This window comes from Vicugna pacos, chromosome 11 (genome assembly GCF_048564905.1).
Source record: "Vicugna pacos chromosome 11, VicPac4, whole genome shotgun sequence".
Taxonomy (NCBI): Eukaryota; Metazoa; Chordata; class Mammalia; order Artiodactyla; family Camelidae; genus Vicugna; species Vicugna pacos.
This window is the reverse complement of record NC_132997.1, coordinates 74,331,832-74,351,327: the sequence shown is the minus strand read 5'-3', so window position 1 is coordinate 74,351,327 and position 19,496 is coordinate 74,331,832. Positions and strand designations below refer to the sequence as shown.

General features: G+C 36.0%; 1 protein-coding gene across 3 annotated transcripts in view; it reads left to right on the top strand.

Moving 5' to 3' along the window:
- ARHGAP19 (Rho GTPase activating protein 19) overlaps window positions 1-18,560 on the top strand; it is a 44,295-nt gene extending 25,735 nt beyond the window's left edge. For all 3 annotated transcript variants that reach the window (XM_031682778.2, XM_072971745.1, XM_015244668.3), the window contains 6 exons: window positions 4,655-4,720; window positions 6,186-6,377; window positions 8,902-9,000; window positions 12,367-12,477; window positions 13,003-13,078; window positions 16,978-18,560. In XM_031682778.2, the coding sequence (XP_031538638.2) occupies window positions 4,655-4,720; window positions 6,186-6,377; window positions 8,902-9,000; window positions 12,367-12,477; window positions 13,003-13,078; window positions 16,978-16,982 (549 nt within the window). In that variant the 3' untranslated portion in view covers window positions 16,983-18,560. The remainder of the gene's footprint in view (window positions 1-4,654; window positions 4,721-6,185; window positions 6,378-8,901; window positions 9,001-12,366; window positions 12,478-13,002; window positions 13,079-16,977) is intronic.
- The last annotated feature ends 936 nt before the right edge of the window (window positions 18,561-19,496 follow it).

The window sequence follows — 19,496 nt, the reverse complement described above, 5'->3', positions numbered from 1 at the left end:
TGAAGGATTTTTTTTAAAGTGACTTAAAACAACACAAATTTATTATCTTACAGTTCTGTAGGTCAGAAGTCTGACAGGAGTCTCACTGGGTTAAAATTAAGGTGTTGGCAGGGATGCCTTCCTTTCTGGATGTTCTATGACAGAAACTGTTTACTTACCGTTTCCAATTTCTAGAGCTTGCCTACATTCTTTGGCCCATAGTCCCCTTCCTCCATCTTCAAGGCTAGACATGTTGTATTTCTCTGACCATTCTTCCATAGTCATATTTCCTTCTGACCACAGCTGGGAAGGGTTCTCTGCTTTTAAGGACCCATATAACTATGTTGGACTGGCCTGGAAAACCTAGGATGCTCTCTCCATTGCAAAGTGTTTAACTTAATCACACTAGTAAAGTCCCTTTTACTATGTCAGATAACAAACATATCACTGTGGGAGATTTTTAGAATACAGGTTGTACGAACCTTAGAGAGAAAACATGAGTGCAGTCTCCTAGATGTAATTCAGCTTGGTACAGTTCTAATTATTAGATTCTTTCAAACATTCTTTATTTTTACTCTTCCTTTCTCTTCTATAGATTGCTGTTTCTGCTCCTCATCCTTCAGATTTTGATTCTTGTTTGCTATTTACCTGTTTCCAGGCTAGGGTGAGCACTGTTTGAGCCTCTGTTGATCTCTAAAGGAGACAGAGTGTTTTCTTTTGAGATTTATTTTGGTGTTAGGAGTCTTCTCTTTAGATCTGGAGCAGAGCTGTTGTACTGTGGGCACCTGCTTCATCACTTTTGCTGATTAGGCTCTTCCCTGAGCTTTTCCCCTGCATGAAAGATGGTTGATTGGTTTGTGTGTTCTGGACTTACTCTGAGTCCTGTTTTACCCCATACTTGTTCTCCTTGTGCTTTGTTGTGTCTTCTTGTCCTCAGGCTTCCTTGAGTGGACTTTTCAGCTCCTAATGCTTAGATTCTACGTTGCCTCATTCAGTGTTCTTTGTATTTTTTTCCTTAAAATTCTTAACTATTTATAGTTTATCTCCTCTACTATTATCAGTCCATCTGACCCAGTCTAGTTTTATCTTTCCTCAACAGGAGTCACCACTTCTTTTCCTAGGGAACTGTGACGTATATACAGTTAATTCCCATTTTATGTGGGAAGCCCTTTTGTTGTTTCCCTGTGAACTATAAAATACCTCAGACCCTCAGATTGTCATTTAAACCCATCTGCTTCTGGTTCCCTTTCTGAGTATCCATCTCTTCAGCTCATAGTATCTTTTAAGGGCAGAATTTCTTTTTTTAATGAAATTATAAAATAGGTGGTGTGGGCTCTGTCGTATTCTTGTTTGGAGTAAATTTCCTTTAGCTCTGCTTTATAGTTTACCAAGGTAAAAATTAAACTGTAGATAGCATAATTCTTTGTCATGAGACTCTTTTTTTTAAAAACTTCATTATGAAGTGAAACATTTATGTCTCAGATTCAACAAATGTCACCGTTTGCCATATTTGCTTTATCTCTATATATTCATGCTTTTTTAAAATTTTTTGGCTGAACCAATGACATCATTATACTTCGCTCTTAAATACTTAATCATACATCCCCTAAGGATATGAATATTCTCCTAATAGTCATAGAACCATTATCACATCTAAGAAAACTTACAAGAATTTCTTATTAGCTAATATTCAGTTCATATTCAAATTTCCCTAGTTGTCCTAAGAATGTATTTCATAGCTGCTTTTTTTAAAAAAAACATAAACTAATCAGTGTTTGTGTGTTGCTTTTGATTATGTCACTTTAATCTGAAACAATCACTGCCTTTTTCTTCATGTCTTTGAATTATTGAAGCATTCAGACCTATTGTGTTATAGAATATTTCACATTCTAAATTTGTCTTATTGTTTTCTCAAGGTTGTTTAACTTGTTCCTCTGTCCTTTTGTATGTAGTTCCTATAAACAGCAAGTTAGGTCTAGAGGCTTGATTAGATTCAAATTAAGCATTTTTGGCAAAGATTCATGGGTGATGTTTATGTACATCATATTGCATCACATTAGGAGGCACAGAATGTCACATTGTCTTACTCTCAGTGATGCTAATTTTGCTAACTGCCACATCTCTCCATTATAAAGTTACATTTTTCCTATTGCAGTTAGTAACCTGCAGAGTAATTACCTAATAGTTTTAGCATCCATTGATAATCCTGCTGGAATCTGTAATTATATGGGGTATTACAGGATAGCAATTTTCTAATTTTATTATCTAATCTTTATTAGCTGACTTTCTTCTTTGGAGAAGAGCTTGGCTTCTCTCTCTTATTCTCTTTTTTTATGAGTATCTCTGTAGATAGACTCATGGATTTTTAGTAATTCTAAGTGTTAGTCAATTTCAGTTGTTAATTTTGATATTCAGATTGTCTCCAGTTTGACCAGTGGTAACCCTTGCAAGCTGCTTCCTGCTGTGTCTTTTTGACAGGATTCCATTAGTATTTGAGTGTTTCCATCCTGGCATTAATGTTCCTAGTTCATTTTGAACTTGCTCTGCCCTGGGCCTAGAATCAATTATTTTCTTCAGAGTCCTCGTTTCTTTGACTGACACTAGGTATAGTATTCAATGTTTCTGGGATGTCATTGCTTCTAGGCTGTTTGAGGCCAAGGAAGTAGATTAAAAATTTTTGAAAAGAAATCATTAGTTCATATTAATATTTCCAATTCAGATTTAACATTGCAGAGCTTTTTCTTGACTTCTAGTACTTTATATTTGTATAAATATAAAGAAATAAATTTTACATTGCAAATTTCAGATTTTAATAGCATTTATATGTTATTTGCTTTATCCTATAATAGACATAAATTAATTTCAAAATAATGCAACTGCTATTACTAACAATAAACCTCTATAAACCTACTGATGGAAGTTTAAGATTTCCTTACAATTCCTTTTCCCTTGAATATATCTCATTAAGGATGTATATAGTCAGAATACAGTTTTCAAAAGTTAGATGGGATAATTCCTTTCTCTGTGATTATGTTATTGGTTTGATATACAGATATATTCATTTTTGTGTGTGTGTGTTCAGTTTTGAGGTTTGCCCTTTTGACCTTTTGGATTTAATTTTCTGTTTTGAATCTGTGGTATATTTGCATGGTTCAAAAGTCAAAACTACACAAAAAGGCATACTTAGAGAAATTACAGTCCTTTCCCTAACCATTTTCATTATTTTCTGGTTTATTCTCTTAGCGTTTCTTTTTGTAAAAACATAAATGTGTATATGTGTGCCTATTCTTATTTCCTCTTCTTTCTTATACAAGTACTTTATGCACTTGTCAACTGAAATAAAATGCACAACCTAAAAGTTGAGAGTTATGTTTTATTTGGCAGACTTTCTTAGGACTCAAGCCCAGGAGGCAGCCTCTCAGATCACGCTAAGAGACTGTTCTGCCCAGGCAAGGGAGAAGCCAGTATATATAGGAGTTTTTGCAACAAAGACCAGGAATTGGAACATCAAAAGATTACCGTTAAATAAGAAAACCAGATATTTTGAGTTAAAGAATTTAGTGCTTTTCTATGCATGGGAAGGTACAAAGGTCTGGGCTCACTGAAATCATTCCTCTGATATGCACCTAACTGTGTAGGGCCAGTATTCTGTTCTTCCATATCCTGAATTTCCTCAGGGTGCACCACGGTGGGTGGCTGCAGAGGCTGGTCTGCCTGCTTGTCCTAATCCTAGTTTCCCTCTGTTCACTGGGTGGCGGTAGCAGCTTTTGACTTGATGGCCACAGCATCCTTTGTTTACTGATATGGCTGGCAATATTTTTCATTCACACACTGTTCCATAATTTTTCTCACTCAACAGCTGATCCTGGAAATCACCCATATAAGTTCATAAGGTGTTTTTTCCCTCTCTCCTTTCTTCCATTTTTAATGACTGTATAGTACTGTGCTGTATAGATATATAAAAAATGTATTTATCCATTCTTCTATTAATAGATATTTGGGTTGTGTCTAATGTTTTGATTGATCTTATCCAAGTATGTTTGTATTTCTGGAGTTATATCTTTAGAATAGATTTCCAGAAGTTGAAATTTCTAGTTTAAAGGGTAAATGAAAATGTAATTTTTTTAGATGTTGCCAAATTTTCTTCCATAGTAGTTATATTATTTACACTTCTACTAGGACTGTATCAGGGTACTTATCACAGGACTCTGGGCAATATGTCAGTAAACTAAATTCCTCCTTGTCTGTTGTTACCCCTTGTAATTCTAAGTGATATTTTCTATACAGTGATTTTAAAATATGGTTTAGAGACCACCTACCTGTACTTTATAAGGACTTTGGGGTAGTTTTGGTCAAATATAAACATTACTACAAATGTCTATATTTTTGTTTCTAGCTCATTTGAGAAAATTGTACATATATGTATATGTGCCATATATAAATTGTAAAAACTACAGTAGTGTTTTCTCACAAACAGATTTCCTGTCAGATTTGTTGAGATTTCTTTTTGGTGGCAAGAAGAAAGAAACTATGAAACAGGGCATTTTGAGGATCTTTTGTTTTTCTAGAGTAATGTACCAGTCAGATCATTTTGAGATACACTGTCCTTATGACCTGAAAGAATTCTAGATACTGCTAACCATTTGTTCTTGGTTTTCTTTTATATCCTGCTCAGGCTCCTGCTTACATTCGGGAATGTGCCAGATTGCACTATTTGGGTTCCAGAACTCAAGCATCAAAGGTAAGGATAGGAAGGGGGGCAGGTACAGATAGCTCAGTGGTAGAGCACATGCCTAGCTTGCACGAGGTCCTGGGTTTAATCCCCAATACCGCCATTAAAAAAAAAAAAACTAAAACAAACAAAACCCACTAAACCCAATTACCCCACCCCCCCCAAAACAAAAAACAACAACAACAAAAAAACCACACAAAAAAAGGATAAGAATAGGAAATTGCTCTTGACCAAACAAGGAGAGAGCTAAGATTAGTGAAATTTTAAAACAAAGTATGGAATCAAAGTAAAAACATAGGAAAATAAAATGTTTTTAGTGTTATAGTTCAGATTGTCTAGTCATTTTGAGATAAAGAAAAAGACTGGGAATCCAGCTATATGTTGAAATAAAAGTGCCCCCACACACAGTCTTCCTGTTTTTCAGAGGTGCTCCACTGGTAGATGGTATCCTCCACGTGTGAGTGATGGCATGGACTGTGTATTTAAAGTTTTTCATAAAGCCCATATGCATCCTTACAGCATATTATATAGACAATCTGTAAATAGCAAATGTGTTAAATATTTTTAGTTATAAAATTACGGTTTTATGTAATACATTCTTCTTTCAAGTTCATTGGTAGCACTCTGAAATGTCTAAAAGACTTGAAACCATATGAGCTTAGAAAGCAAATGTGTGATGCTTATTAACAAGATTACATGTGATTACTGAGCTTTAAAAGTGAAAAGTTTAAAAAACTTCACAATCACTTTTTGATGATTTCTAATTCGTCTGTCTTGGGTGGAAACTTAAGCTGTCATTTTATGCTGTTTTTTTCTGCTCCTGTTGGTTTCTACCTATTATTCAGCAAATATTTGGTATGACCAGGAAAACAGTATTTGATTTCAACTAGTTTAACTAGAATGTGGTTTTTCCTATAGAGTTGTTTTTGTTCCCCTACCACTGCTGTGTAGTTCTCACATCATATTGTCATGTGTGGGAAAGAGCACCAGCCAAGAACCAGTGCACTTGGTCTCCGAGATGGGTCTGTCACTTTAGTATCCAGATGACTTTAAACTTATAGCTTAACTTCAGTTTTTTCTTCTATCAAATGGAAATAATGATACTTACCTGCCTGTCTTGTAGGATAGCAGTTAGAATTATATGAGATTAAAAGATATTTTGAAAACTGTACTATATGTGTGTGTGTGTGTGTGTGTGTGTGTGTGTATATATATATATATATATGTAATTTTTAGTGGCAATATTCTAAATGAATTTAGATGAATTTAGGTTTTCTGGGCAGGTGATGGGAGTGGGCTGTTCGTATATCTATAACTGTAGGTTTTTCTTTATCTGATGATAGTATTTAGATTTTTCTTGTTCCTGCATGTAAGAGTATACCATGTTTCCCACTTCTTTTTTTGTTCCAGGATTGTGGGAATCTGGAAAAAAAGCTGACAGGTTATATTCACTTTGATTTTTAATTTTCTCTAGGATGATCTTGATCTGGCAGCTTCATGTCATACCAGGTCCTTCCAACTGGCAAGATCTCAGAAATGGAGCCGGATAGATTCCTGCTCTCATCAGGAGGAGACCCAGCAGCGCACGGAAGAGGCTTTAAGAGAGTTGTTCCAACACGTTCACAATATGCCAGATTCAGCAAAGAAGAAACAGCTTATCAGACAGGTGCTGAAGATAGGGAAACAGTGATGGAGCTTTAGAAATGTGATTTATTTTGGTTGTATAATTACTAGGGAATATTATTAAGAATTTCATTTAATTTTTGTCTCTGGCCGGAGCTTTGGTTTAGCCAAGAAAACAAACTTGTCTATGAAACCTCAGTGGTGATCTTTGTACACACTGCCCCACTAGAGAAAGGAGTGGAGGCTCTTGGATTTCTAGAGTAAACAGAAGGCCCCAAGTGTATTTAGAGTTTCTCTAATTTGGTTGTGTATGACATTTAAATCCTCCATATTTTCTTGATAAATTACTTAATCTTTCTGAATTTTAATTTTCTTATTTATAAAATGATAATTATAATGCCCATATTTTGTGATTGTAAAGATTGGAGAGAATCTATGTGAAGTGGCTGGTGTAGCAGAGCAAAAGTTGTAGCTCTTACTAGTGAGTTGTTTGCAGTTAGAAAACATTGTAAATCAAGGCCTAGTCTGATACTAGAAATAGGAATTTTGGGGGCATATTTGTTTATTTTGGAGCTATGGCAGCAAAATTAGGTCTCTCGTTTGCCATTTTGAGACGCAAAGTGTAGCTTGAGTAAATACTGGTGACTTGGTTAGTTTCTTTCTCAGGAAATTAATTTTGTTTCTGTCCCTCTTGAATTTTAGCTCAAGAGGCAAAGTCAGCCTCTTGACTTCTTATTCATCTGGGACCTTCTTGAGGGATGAGCCTGTGTTTTTATTTATTTTTTATTGCTAATCTCAAGCATGGTGCCAGACAAAAACAAGTGCTCAGAAAATGTTGACCTGAGCTGTTGGTAACAATTGACAAAATCCTTTACGAGAAATTTTCTGTCACTCTCTTTGAAGTTATTTTTAGATCTAGCAAATTGTGCTGAGTAGCATTACAGATTTAAAGCAGTGTAGTGATTTAATTCTTGATAGAAACAAAGCCAGTAATTCAGGTAGGGCAGGTGTAAATGACTTCTTTCATCAAGAACACTAAGGGTTAAAGATAATACAGAGGAAAAAACTAACATTATTTTTACTCTTTTTAGAAAAATAGGAAATTATAGAGAAGGATAAAAAAAATAAATCATTCATCCTACCAGTGTTTACTTTTTGAGTATTTCTTTCATTTTCCTATGTATATATTTTTACATAGTTATGAGCATACCATATGCCTTCTTTTTCTCTCCTTTTTTCATTAAACATTACAGCATAAGCATTTTCTCATGCATACTTGCAAACTCCTTGCATACATTTAAAATATTGCCATTTATTTTTGAAACTATAATCTTACTATTTCCTAATTTTTTCTCCATGATTATAAAAATGATGAATAAAGAATACTTACTATAGAAACATTGAAACATCCAGAAGAGTGTAAATAAGAAAATAAAAAATCACCTATAATCATCCAGGCGTAGCCTCTGATAATATTTTGGAGTATTTCCTTCTTGTATTTGTTTCCGTAAATATGTATTTCACATTTTTTCCTTTTGCTTAATTGAGATTATCATATATATTCAGTTTTTAAAATATCCTACCCTTTTCATTTAACATTACATCATGAACATTTTCCATGTCATTAAAAGGCTGTAAACATTTTTAATGGTTGCATATTTTATCATATATAACCTGCTGTATATACAGTTTGTCCTCTTTTGGACATATTGGGGAAATTAGGTCTTTTTTTAGTTTATACATTTTTGTTCGTAAATATTTTCATTGCAGATTATTTCCTAGAAGTGGCATGACCGAAGGGTATGCATTATTTGGGGGGAGGGAGCTGATACATCTACTGGGTTCCTTTTAATGTGTAGGTTCCTCTTTCTCTCCCCTCCCTTTTCTTCCCCCTAAAAATTGCTGAAGTTTGTTTGTTTAAGTAAACTTTTAAATTTGAAATAATTTAGATTTGGAGAAAAATTAGAAAGATAGTACAGTCCCACATACCCTTCGCCTAGTTCCTCCTAAGGTTAACGTTGTCAAAACTAAGAAATTAACATTAGTACATTATTATTAACATTACAGACTTTATTCAGATTTTGCCAGTTTTAACACTAATACCCTTTTTCTGTTCTACGATCCAGTCCAGGTACCACATTTCATTTACACACACAAACACACATCCTCTCTCTTTCTCTTTGCACTATATTTGTGAAAGAAACCAGATTGTTTATCTCCCACAGTCTGGATTTTGCTGATTGCATCCCTGTGGTGTTACTTAAGATGTTCCTTAATCCTCTGTATTTGCTGTGAACTGGTAGTTAGATCTAACTCTGAGAGCTTGATCTGATTCCAATTTGATAATTTTTGGGTTTAATTTAGTTTACCCTCAGGCTGTTTAATAATTTTTGACTTCTTTTTGGCAGCATCATTTCTGCCTTTGTGATTTGTTTGCCAACCTTCTAATCTATATACGTACAGGTACACTTTTCTGGGTATTTACACTTGGCTGTTTGTTAGTTGTCACAGAATGCTATCTCTTGATGGGAGACTATTAACAAAATGTTTTCTATGTTTTCTTCTAGTTTAATAAGCATTCTGAGACCCAAACACCAGGACGAGAACCTTCTACTCCCCGGGTGCAGAAGAGGACCCGTTCACGGTCCTTCAGTGGCCTTATTAAGGTAGGCATGCTGTGCTGTTGTTTTCAGCATTGATTGTGAGAAAATTTAACAGTCTGATTTTTCTTATGCATAAACAGTTTTCTTCTGTTCTTTGGGATCCTATGAAGGGTTCATTTGTAAGGGGAAAAGGATAGAATTTGGGAAAGCTTTTAGTTTTCAAAGCATCTTGCTGTGTTTTAAATCGGAGAAGAGGCTCTATGATTGGAGAAGTAAGAAGTAAAAGATATAAAGGTCCTTCCCTCTTTTTGGGGGCTGAGGGCAGAGTCCTCATTCCTCACCAGTGTAGAGAGAGAGTCTCTTTTGCTTCATGACCTGCTTTGTGCTACACACTTTGTTGTGCAGTTTGCTAATGTTATGGAGAAGTGAGAAAGTTAACAGAGACTAGAGATGGATTTTCTAATAGGCTGGTGAGGTTTAGGTAACTCAAATTTTTGTGAAATTAATATCTTGATCAGTTGTTTTACTTCTTTTGCCTCAAATTCATTAAAAATTTTGTTTTTAAAATAACTACTTCTGCAATATATACTTCTGTGCTGTTCCTGCCTGCTGTGCTTGCGGATTCAATCGCATCTTCATGGATGATCTGAACTTGTAGTTAAGGGATATTGCCAGCAGGTGGCAGAAGATAGCTGATTTATGAAGTTCAAATTTCTAGGCATAAACAAAAGGCAGAGTTCTAGTTAAGTTGGAGAGAGATTAGCAGTATTCTGTGTTCTTCTGTTTTTCTTTTTAAAGTTACTTTAACATTATTAAAATCTATAAATCCAGCAACATCAAGGATCTTTTTGCTTAAAAACTATTCTAAAAAAATACCTTGTTACTTATATTTTTGCTTTAAACTGTAGTTGTTAGAAGTTCTAGTTATTACCATTAATAGACTTTTAGAATTCCCTCCCAACCCACTGGGGCCAATAAGTTTACTTGACATCAAAATTTTCTTTGCTGTCAATATCAACAGAGTGAAAAGGCAACCCACAGAGTGGGAAGGAATATGTGTAAAACATATCTGATAAGAAGTTAACATCCAGAATATAAAAAGAACTCTTACAACAACAACAAAGAAAATTAACCCATATTAAAGATGGGCAAAGGACTTAAATATCCATTTTTCTGAAGAAAGAAGATAAATGGTCAATAAACATATCATTATCATATTCCTTAATGATCCCCTTATCATTAAGGAATATAAATAAAAACCATGATGAGATACCAATTCACACCCATTAGGAGGGCTATTATCAATAAGACAAAAAATAACAAGTGTTGGTGAGGATGTGGAGAAATTAGAACTCTTGTGTATAGTTGGTGGGTATGTAAAATGGTACAGCCACTATGGAAAACAGTATGTCAATTCCTCAAAAAATTAAAAATAGATCTAGCAATTCCACTTCTGGGTTTATACCCTCAAAAAATTGAAAGCATGAATATAAACAGATATTTGTATACCCATGTTTGTAGTGGCCTTATTTACAATAGCCAAAAGGTGGAAGCCACCCAAGTGTTCATTGACAGATGGCTGGATAAACAAAACGTAGTCTCTACCTACCTTGGAAACATTATGCTAAGTGAAATAAGCCAGGCACAAAAGAACAAATATTGTATTATTCCACTTATATGAGGTACCTACAGTAGTCAAATTCATAGAAACAGAAAGTAGAATAGTGGTTGTCAGGGAGGAAGAGAGTGAGGGAAATTGGAATTTATTGTTTAATGGGAACAGGGTTTCTTTTTGAGAAGGTGAAACATTTCTGGACCAGGTGGTCGTGATGGTTACACAAAAATGTGACTATACTTTATACACTGAACTGTACACCTAAAATTGGTTAAAGTGATAACTTTTATTTTATGTATATTTTACCACAATTAAAAAAAAAAACAAACCCTTTGCTAGAACCCTAAAAGTGCATTCACCTGTTTAGATGTGGCAAGTGAAATGAGCATCCTTGGCTCATTTTACTTGGAAGCTGTCATTCCCTCTGACTTCTCTGTTGTTGAGATGAATGGTAGCAAGAAAAGTCATAGTCAAATAAATGTTTCTCTCTGTGTTAGTGAAACAAATGTTTCTTTAACTGAAGTTAGATGGGTATAGTTTTCTCTTCACTGCAGTTTCTCCTGCAATTGGTTCTAGAAGCATTGCTAATTGTTGCTTGAAATGTAAAAATAGAGTATCCACTTGGCAGCTGCCCTCTTCTTTCCTGAGAGAGCGTAAGAGTTTATAATTCCATCAAGAGAAAACATTTTAGAACAACAGTTTTATACACAATGTTAGTAAGTTTTATAAACAGAAGGGTAGTGTTTTCATTATAAATGAAGAGACTTTCAAGCTAATAATACATGTAGGTTTCTGCTTAATAGCAAAAGTAATGAAATGTTTGTTAAAAAATTCATTGGAAGCTTTAGAGCCAGTCCTGTGGCTCCTCACATCCCCAGTTCAGCTTACTTTGAGGTGTTATCTGACTTCTAAAAGGAGGATGTACTGGCCTTAATTTTCCAGCATTTCTGTGTTTTAGCTATTTGATTTCTATCCTGCTTTGATCCTTTACTTGGCTGGACTTTTTTCCTCCAAGGTTTCTCTCATGTAAATGATTTATTATATAAAAATGTTCCTGCTAATATTTATATTGTAGAGTTTTATGTTCTAGTTTTGATATGTTCTTTTTTTTTTGGAATTCAAATGTATTTTCGAAGGAGAAAAAAGGGAAGATTTCTTCAAAGATGTTAGAATTTTCACTGTCAGCTGTTGCAGTAGGTTACATCAGCTTCTAAGCTGTTTAGAGATGAAAGAGCTTTTAGTCTTGCTCTGAATGTCAGTATAGTCATGTGATGCTTTTAAGAAGGCCTGTACCCTCTCTTGTGGTTATATTTAAAACTCTTATAGAATTTCTTCAAATTTTTCAGTCCTGTGTGAGAAGGACATGACAGGGAAGCAAAATCTTAGAGTGGACCCAGTGTAAGTATCTCTTAGTGGGGAGGGGAGGAGGGAATTCTTAAAAGCTGCCAAAGAAAACATGTCTTTAGGGAAAAAAATTATACTGGTAGGTAGCTGGCATCTCTTTTATGGTCTCAGAAACACACTATAATTGGCCTGTATTAGTTGGTTTAAATCAACCATTAAGTTGCTTCTAACGTTTCAGCCCTGTAAATGTAAGAGGAAAAGTGATCGCCTAAAGAAATGCAGTGATTTTCAAGTTTTTTAGTAACATGCTTTGATCTCTCTTCTATACGATACCAGGGGGAAATTATCAGAAAGCTGAGTTTTTTTCTTTTTTTTTTTAACCTAAGAAGCTGTAATTTTGAAGGCTAGGATAAATATACTGTAGATATAGTAGATGTTTATAAATCAAATATTTTCTCCTCCCATATCAGCGGAAGGTCCTGGGAAATCAGATGATGTCAGAAAAGAAAAGCCAGTACTCTACTCCGGAATCTTTAGCCATTGGTGAATTGAAGAGAGCCAGCAAAGAAAATGTGAACTTAGTAAGACATCATCCTTTGCATTTTCTCTGTATATGTGATCATTTGTAGAAAGGAAGAAAATTAACATACTGTCCTCTATTTTACTATGTTTCTTTGGGCCATTCAACCATCCCCTTTTCTCAGTCTTTTTATTTATGCTGGCTCCCCTTTTTTCTGTAGGCTTTCATTAATTTATTCAACAAACACATTTTGAATTCAAGGAGAATATAGCCAGTCATAAGCAGAAATGACAAGGACAATGAAACAGCTTCACACACAAAGTGCTGGAGGGAGCACTTCTTATTGGGAAACTCCATAGGGTGGGTCACATTTGAGCCAGGCCTGCCTGGCACTACATTACCTGTGGAGTAGTCCTTCAAGGACTTCATTAAGCCAGCAATAAAAGCAGCTAAAATTAATGAGATATAAATTCATTAGTAAAACTGTTTATATTGAAATTGAAGAAGTAATAATTCCTTTTAGTAAAATCTGTCTATAGGAATGCCATTAGAACATTTAAACCACTATAAAATTTTCTTGTTACAGTTATTTTCTGGTTCTCCTGTCATGATGACACCAACAAGATTGAAATGGTCTGAGGGGAAGAAGGAGGGGAAAAAAGGTACTAATTGTACTTGGTCTGTGTTCTTACTGAATGTAGTTCTTTTCTGCATCTAGTCAGTGGCATTTTTTGAATTCTTAGTAGGTATGTTGTAGTCAGCAGTGATATAAAGATTACAAGGCCTGGTCCTTGCCGTTGAGTTCATTTAGCAGACGGTTATTGAGCGTTTGCTTAGCTCTGTCCCAGGTGCTAAGGGACAGAGCTGTGAACACAGACCCACACGTTTGCTACATTCTAGGACAGATGGGACACATGTGAAAAATATGTTAAGAATACTTGCTAAGCCAATTAAAAGCAAGTATTAACTAATTTGTGAAACCAAGTACAGGAGTGCTGAGAAGATGCTCAGTCAACATGGAATAGTTATGTACGAACCATTTCTGTGTAGAATTTAGCTTTGTTTATTCAATAAAGCTGTCCAGATAAATAGCTCATGCTGAAGGACCTTGGAAATCATATCATACAACGTGTTTTTAAGGCTCTTTAGGGTAAAAAGGATTATTTAGCCTGGACTGCTGATCGTCCCAGGCTCAGCTGGCAAAGGGCAGCGGCTGCTCAGCTTTCCTCTGGAGAAGCCGTGGGCTCACTGGAAAGGCCGGGGGATTTGTAGTTAGACCTAATTTGAGTCATCATTTCTGTGGCCTGGCAAAACCATTCTCAATCCATTTTCTTCTCTGAAAATGAGGATAGTAGTTATGTCTTCTTCCCAAATTTCTTATGAGGCTCAATTGACATAATGTTTTGGAAGTACATCATGATTGTTAAGGCATGAACAAGTAGTAGTAATTGTTACTAAAGAAAACTGGGTGAGTCTTGGTCTTGTTTTATAAGGCTTGTGTGGCAGATGAAGTGATCTCTGGTTTGACATGCTCATTTTACCACTGAAATATGAGCTTAATGACTCTTTGAGACATCAGCAATAAAAAGAGAATAAAAGCCTAATCCTTATAGATAAATCTTTATTCTTTTCTAGAAAATTAGATTTCAGTATAGTCTTCTTACTTATCCTTGAGTGAATTATCTGAACTCTCTTTTCTTTCCTTGTTGCTGCTTCTGACTTCTAGACTGGGCTGTCTGATTGAGACAAGTTTGGTGTTTGGGTTATGTGTGTCTAAATATGTCTACCTATATCTTCGTAAGTCAAAAAGAAGTAAAAGTTGTTTTTGAAGGACACATTATTTTGTATCAGTTACACCTCTTATTGCTTTCATTTCTTTAAGAATAATTTTTTTGTGGTGAGCTAATGCGGTTTATTTATTTATTTATTTAATGGAGGTACTGGGAATTGAACCCGGGACCTTGTACATGCTAAGCATGCACTTTACCACTGAGCTATACCCTCCCCTTTCATTTTTGAGGTAATTAAGAAATAATGTCTTGAGAAAGACACATATCATATGATGTCACTTATAAGTGGAATCTTAAAAAATGATGCAAATAAACTTATTTACAAAACAAACAAAGTCACAGACATAGAAAACAAACTTATAGTTACCAAGGGGAAAGTTAGGGGAAGGGATAAATTAGGAGCTTGGTGTTAATAGATACACACTACTATAAATAAAATAGATACACAATAAGGACCTACGGTATAGCACGGGGAATTATATTCAGTATCTTGTAATAATCTACAGTGGAAAAGATGTGAAAAAGAATATATATATATTTATTTATATCTATCTGAATCACTTTGCTGTACACCAGAAACTAGCACAACATTGTAAATCAACTATACTTCAATTTAAAAAAAAGAAAAGAAGTAATGTCTTTCTACATTAGCAACTCTACTTTTGGAAGAAAGAAATGGATTTAAAAAATAAGCCAGTTTAATATTTTACCAAAACGTTTTAGAACAGGGATTCTTGACCTGTTAACTGTGGCCTTCCTAAGAGCTCTGATAAGGTTCCTGGTATTGTTGATGGAATTTTATATGTGGGTACATGTGTACATTTTTCTGGAGGAGAGAAAAAAATCGTTTTTATCACATTATCAAAAATGTTAGTGATTCAGAAAAGTGGAGGCCCACAGATAATGAATGACCTCCCACCAAATGAGGCAGTGGCATTTTCACTTTTCCCGCTCCCTGCTCACTTCCTCTATCTAGGAACACCTTCCCTGGCTGTCATAATGTCATGCTATTCTCCTCCTTTCTCTTGAGTTCTTCCCATCTCTGCAGTAGTTTACTGTCGTCCGCCTACCTCTCCACCTCTTCATGTCTTTAGTGCCCTGTCTTAAATTCTCTCCTTGACCCTGCTCTTGCTTTCCCCTCTCTTAGCAGCTTGGTCTACTTCTGTAGCTCAGTTCTGTTCTCTGTATGATACCTGCTTCCAAGCCTGCATCTCCAGATCTGAACTCTATTCAGTCTCCAAGCCCACAGATCCAAGTGCCATCTATTTTTACACAGTGAATGCAATCCTAGATTTTTTTGATGGTGATTTTATAAAAGGAACAAATATTTTTTGAAGAAGATAATGAAATTTTATTATCATTATCAATAGTGTATTCCAAAAGACATTTATTTGGCACAGGGTTTCTCAACTTGGCACTATTGACATTTAGATCAGATACTCTTTGTCGTGGGGAGCTGTCCTGTGCATTGTATGGTGTGTAGTAGCATCCCTGGTCTCTACCCAGTAGATGCCAGTAGCACCCTTCCCCCAGTTGTGACAACCAAAAATGCCTCCGGACATTGCCAAATGTCCCCTGCAGAGAAGGGAGCAAGATCACCCGCAGGTGAAAACTGCTGATTCAGCACCTGCTTATTAATGGGCATTATTTTCAGCAGTCAGAATCTTACCAATTGTTCAAAGCCCAGCCTAAACCCTACCTCCTCTTTGAAACCTTCTTTGGCTAACCCTGCCAGATATATTTTTTCCTTTGAACCCTTACTGACACTACTAAAATGTTGATATTTAATGTGATTTATTGTAGTTAATTACTTTACATGTATTGTCCTACCTCTGTAGCTAGTTTCTCTTCTGGAAGACAAAGGCCAGACTCAAGAATATATTTGTGGCCTCTGTCTTTTTTTTTTTTTAATTGAAGTATAGTTGATTTACAATGTTGTGTTAGTTTCTGGTGTATAGCATCGTGATTCAGCTATATATAGATCCATATTCTTTTTCATTATGGTTTATTGCAAGATATTGAATATAGTTCTGCTATACAGTAGGACCTTGTTGTTTATCTATTATATATAGTAGTTTGTATCTGCTAATCCGAAACTCCTAATTTATCCATCCCCCACCTTTTGTAACTATAAGTTTGTTTTCTATATCTGTGAGTCTCTTTCTGTTATATACATAAGTTCATTTGTATCATATTTTAGATTCCACATATAAGTGATATATGATATTTTTCTTTCTCTTTCTGGCTAACTTCACTTAGTTGGCCCCCATCTTCTTCTTTTCCTCCCAGTAATGACAGTGCCTTGCATCTAGTAGGCATTTAGTAAACAATTCATAGGCAAAAGGTGTAGTGCTGGTGAGAACATGAGTTTTGCATTCAGTTAGGCTTGGGTTCAATTCCCAGCCTTATTTCTTAATAGCTATGTATCTTAGGGCAAGTTCACTTGTGTAGGCTTTAGATTCTTCACCTGTAAAATGGCGGGAGCATTACCTTATGCATAGGTTTTTGTGAGGATAAATGAGACAATGTCTGGCATAAAATATACCCTTAGTAAAGGTAGCTGTCATTGCTATTAAGATGATTTAATGAACTGAGATTAGTGCAAGAGGACAAAGTGATGTTTACTTGGTAGAGAGTAAAAAATTCTCAATTATACTCTTTAACCCATATTTTATAGAAAATATTAAGTATAGATTTCCCTGGCTTTTAGGTGGGATGGTCACAAAAAGAAATATTTATAAATGTATTTAATGCTTCTTTTTCTCTTTCAGCATAGGGTTCCTCTGAAGGATCCAGAGTTCTCCTGTTATCCACCCAGTTTTCTCTTTTGTGGGCCGGGCATCATTACTGCTCGCGGAGAAGCCTGGACTTGCAGCTTGCTTGCTGCATGTTGAATTGTGAATGCCAACTAATCCTGTGACTTGACTGATACCTCTAACCCCCTCAGTGGGTGATGTCTGCACACTCTGCCTGCTGAACCAGTGCTAGTGATGCTCTTTCTCTCTCATTTAAACAAAATGTTATGGGGAAACCACTAACCAGCCAAACCAGCTTACCCAGCACAGTAAATGAGTAGAACCAGGCAGACTCCAGTGCTTATTCCATATATTTGTTTAGGCAGATTCTGTTTTTTTAAAAATTTGAAATTTGTGCTCAACTGCCAGTGATTTAAAAAAAAGAAGTACGGTCATTCCTAGTGGATTGATGTTATTTTTAACTGATATTTTGGACTTTTCTCTGTATTGATAGTGTTGGGGGATCTTTTGGTTATTGTTTCTTGTTTATTTGTTTTTGTTTTTTTTTTTAAAGCCATTTTTTAGATAGATAATCTTAAATGGGCTCTAAGCCAAATGTCTTTACCCTCTTTTTCATGTTAAGTTTGGGGAAGGCTCTTTATCTTATGAGGCTATGTTCCTTAATACCTGTTTGTGTCCAAAGAATTTATAGTTTTTCTGGAAAATTTTTATTATTTCTTGGGCCTGAGATTGTGGGGTATTTGGCCTATAGTGTTGAAAAAAGAGAATTTAGAAGGATGCATTATTTTAACAAATAATATTAAACTGTGTCCCTTCTTCCCTCTCCTTGTCCTCTTTGCCTCCCCCTCTTGCCCCTTCCTCATGTCAAAATAGTTGTGTGGTTGCTGAACTCATTTCCTTCATTCAGTTTGCTCTCGCCTAAAACATATCTGGTGCCAGTGTGATGCCAACACTTCACCTAATCACTGTGACTCAAGGAGCGTCATCAACAGCTTAATAGAGCTTTGCTGAAATTCCTGTATGTAGTGGAAGTTCTGGAGTGGGACTAGGGTGGGGTTGGCTTTGTGTGCAAGATGATTCCTTGTGGGTGGGATTATATTGCATCCTTCTAAGGAATCAGGTGTGCAAGCTGGACTGTCTCCTGAGAGCAAGCTGGAATCAGAGAAGGAAGTGAGCATCAGTCACTGCAGGGCTGAGAGACTTAAAGGAGAGAACATTCTCATTTGGAAGCGGTTGTGGCTTATCACAACGCTCAAGGGGGGTTGCTGCACGCCCTTCTCCCTGTCACAGTGGGCACAGGGAGTAATCTGGGGATGGTCTGGAGCTTTGACTGGGTTGGGGATGTTCACATGTGTTTGAGGTGAGCAATGTCATGGCTTTGATCTAGTGTGAGAACTCACTGCCCAGAGAGAGCAGGGCAGGTGAGAATGTTCGGTTTGTGCCTGCTCTGTTAGGTGTGTAACCGTTCTCACCCTGTGTGCCAGAGTTGAGTCAGGCCTCAGTGGGGAGACAGTTGCCCAGCAAACTATGACTGGCTGACCTATTTTTAAACTGTTGAAGTGCTGCGTTATTGCTGAAATAAAAGATGATGCTGGGGAGCACAGTTTGGTTTTGTGTCCGGGTGTCAGTCCTCTCTTCCATACTTTCTGTTTTTTTCTGCTGCAGTAACAGCAGTAGAGGAGAAAACTGTAAAATCTGGCCATCTGACATGATAGATTGTGAACAGTAGATGGTTAGGAGTGTAAAAGTGCTTAGAAGACCCTTTCTCTGGAGCAGTTTTATATCATTCTTCAAAATAGTTATTAGCAGGTTTATTTGTGTAGGTTTCTGTTTGATTTTTTTTCTTATGAAATTCCTTGCACCACCTGTCAGTGAGTTCAAACAGAAACCCCTTTTAGTATGATCAGGCCAGGGTAGTGTTCTCCCCTTAACTCTATTACTTCCTTTCTTTCTTTGTCTAAGTGTCTCATCCCAGAGTGGTGTGGTCTGCTAACATGGTCTGGCATAAGTAGAACAGAGCAGTGACCAGATACCTCCTAGTCATGGAGTTCATTCTGTGGTTCTGTTTGAGGAAGGTAGCTGAGATTTGGGAGCTGTTCTTTGGCTGAATGCAGTTGGTAATCCAGGCGAGTGTTCCAGGGCTAGGGTGTAAAAGATGTTTGTCACATGCATGTGCTTTTATATAGCTCGCCCCTTTGGGCAGTTTATGTGTGTATTTGGGGATGTATGTTTCATTTATTTATTAAATATGCTTTCGCTTGCTGTAAGGGTATGATAGGTCAGTTTTTTTTTTAACAGAAGCTGTGATCCAGTTGGAATCCAAATTTGAGAAATAAATAGCATAACCTTCTGCCTTATAATATGCAATTGTTCTAATCCTGTGGAATCTTATGGGGAATGCAAAGACAAAAACCCTTTTGACATTTGCCACAGAAGGGTTACTGTCATCCTTCTGACTTAGTGGGCAGGTATTATTGAGCCAGTATTTAAACATTTTTTTAATCTGTTTTGTTGTTTATTTTTTATGTTGGAAC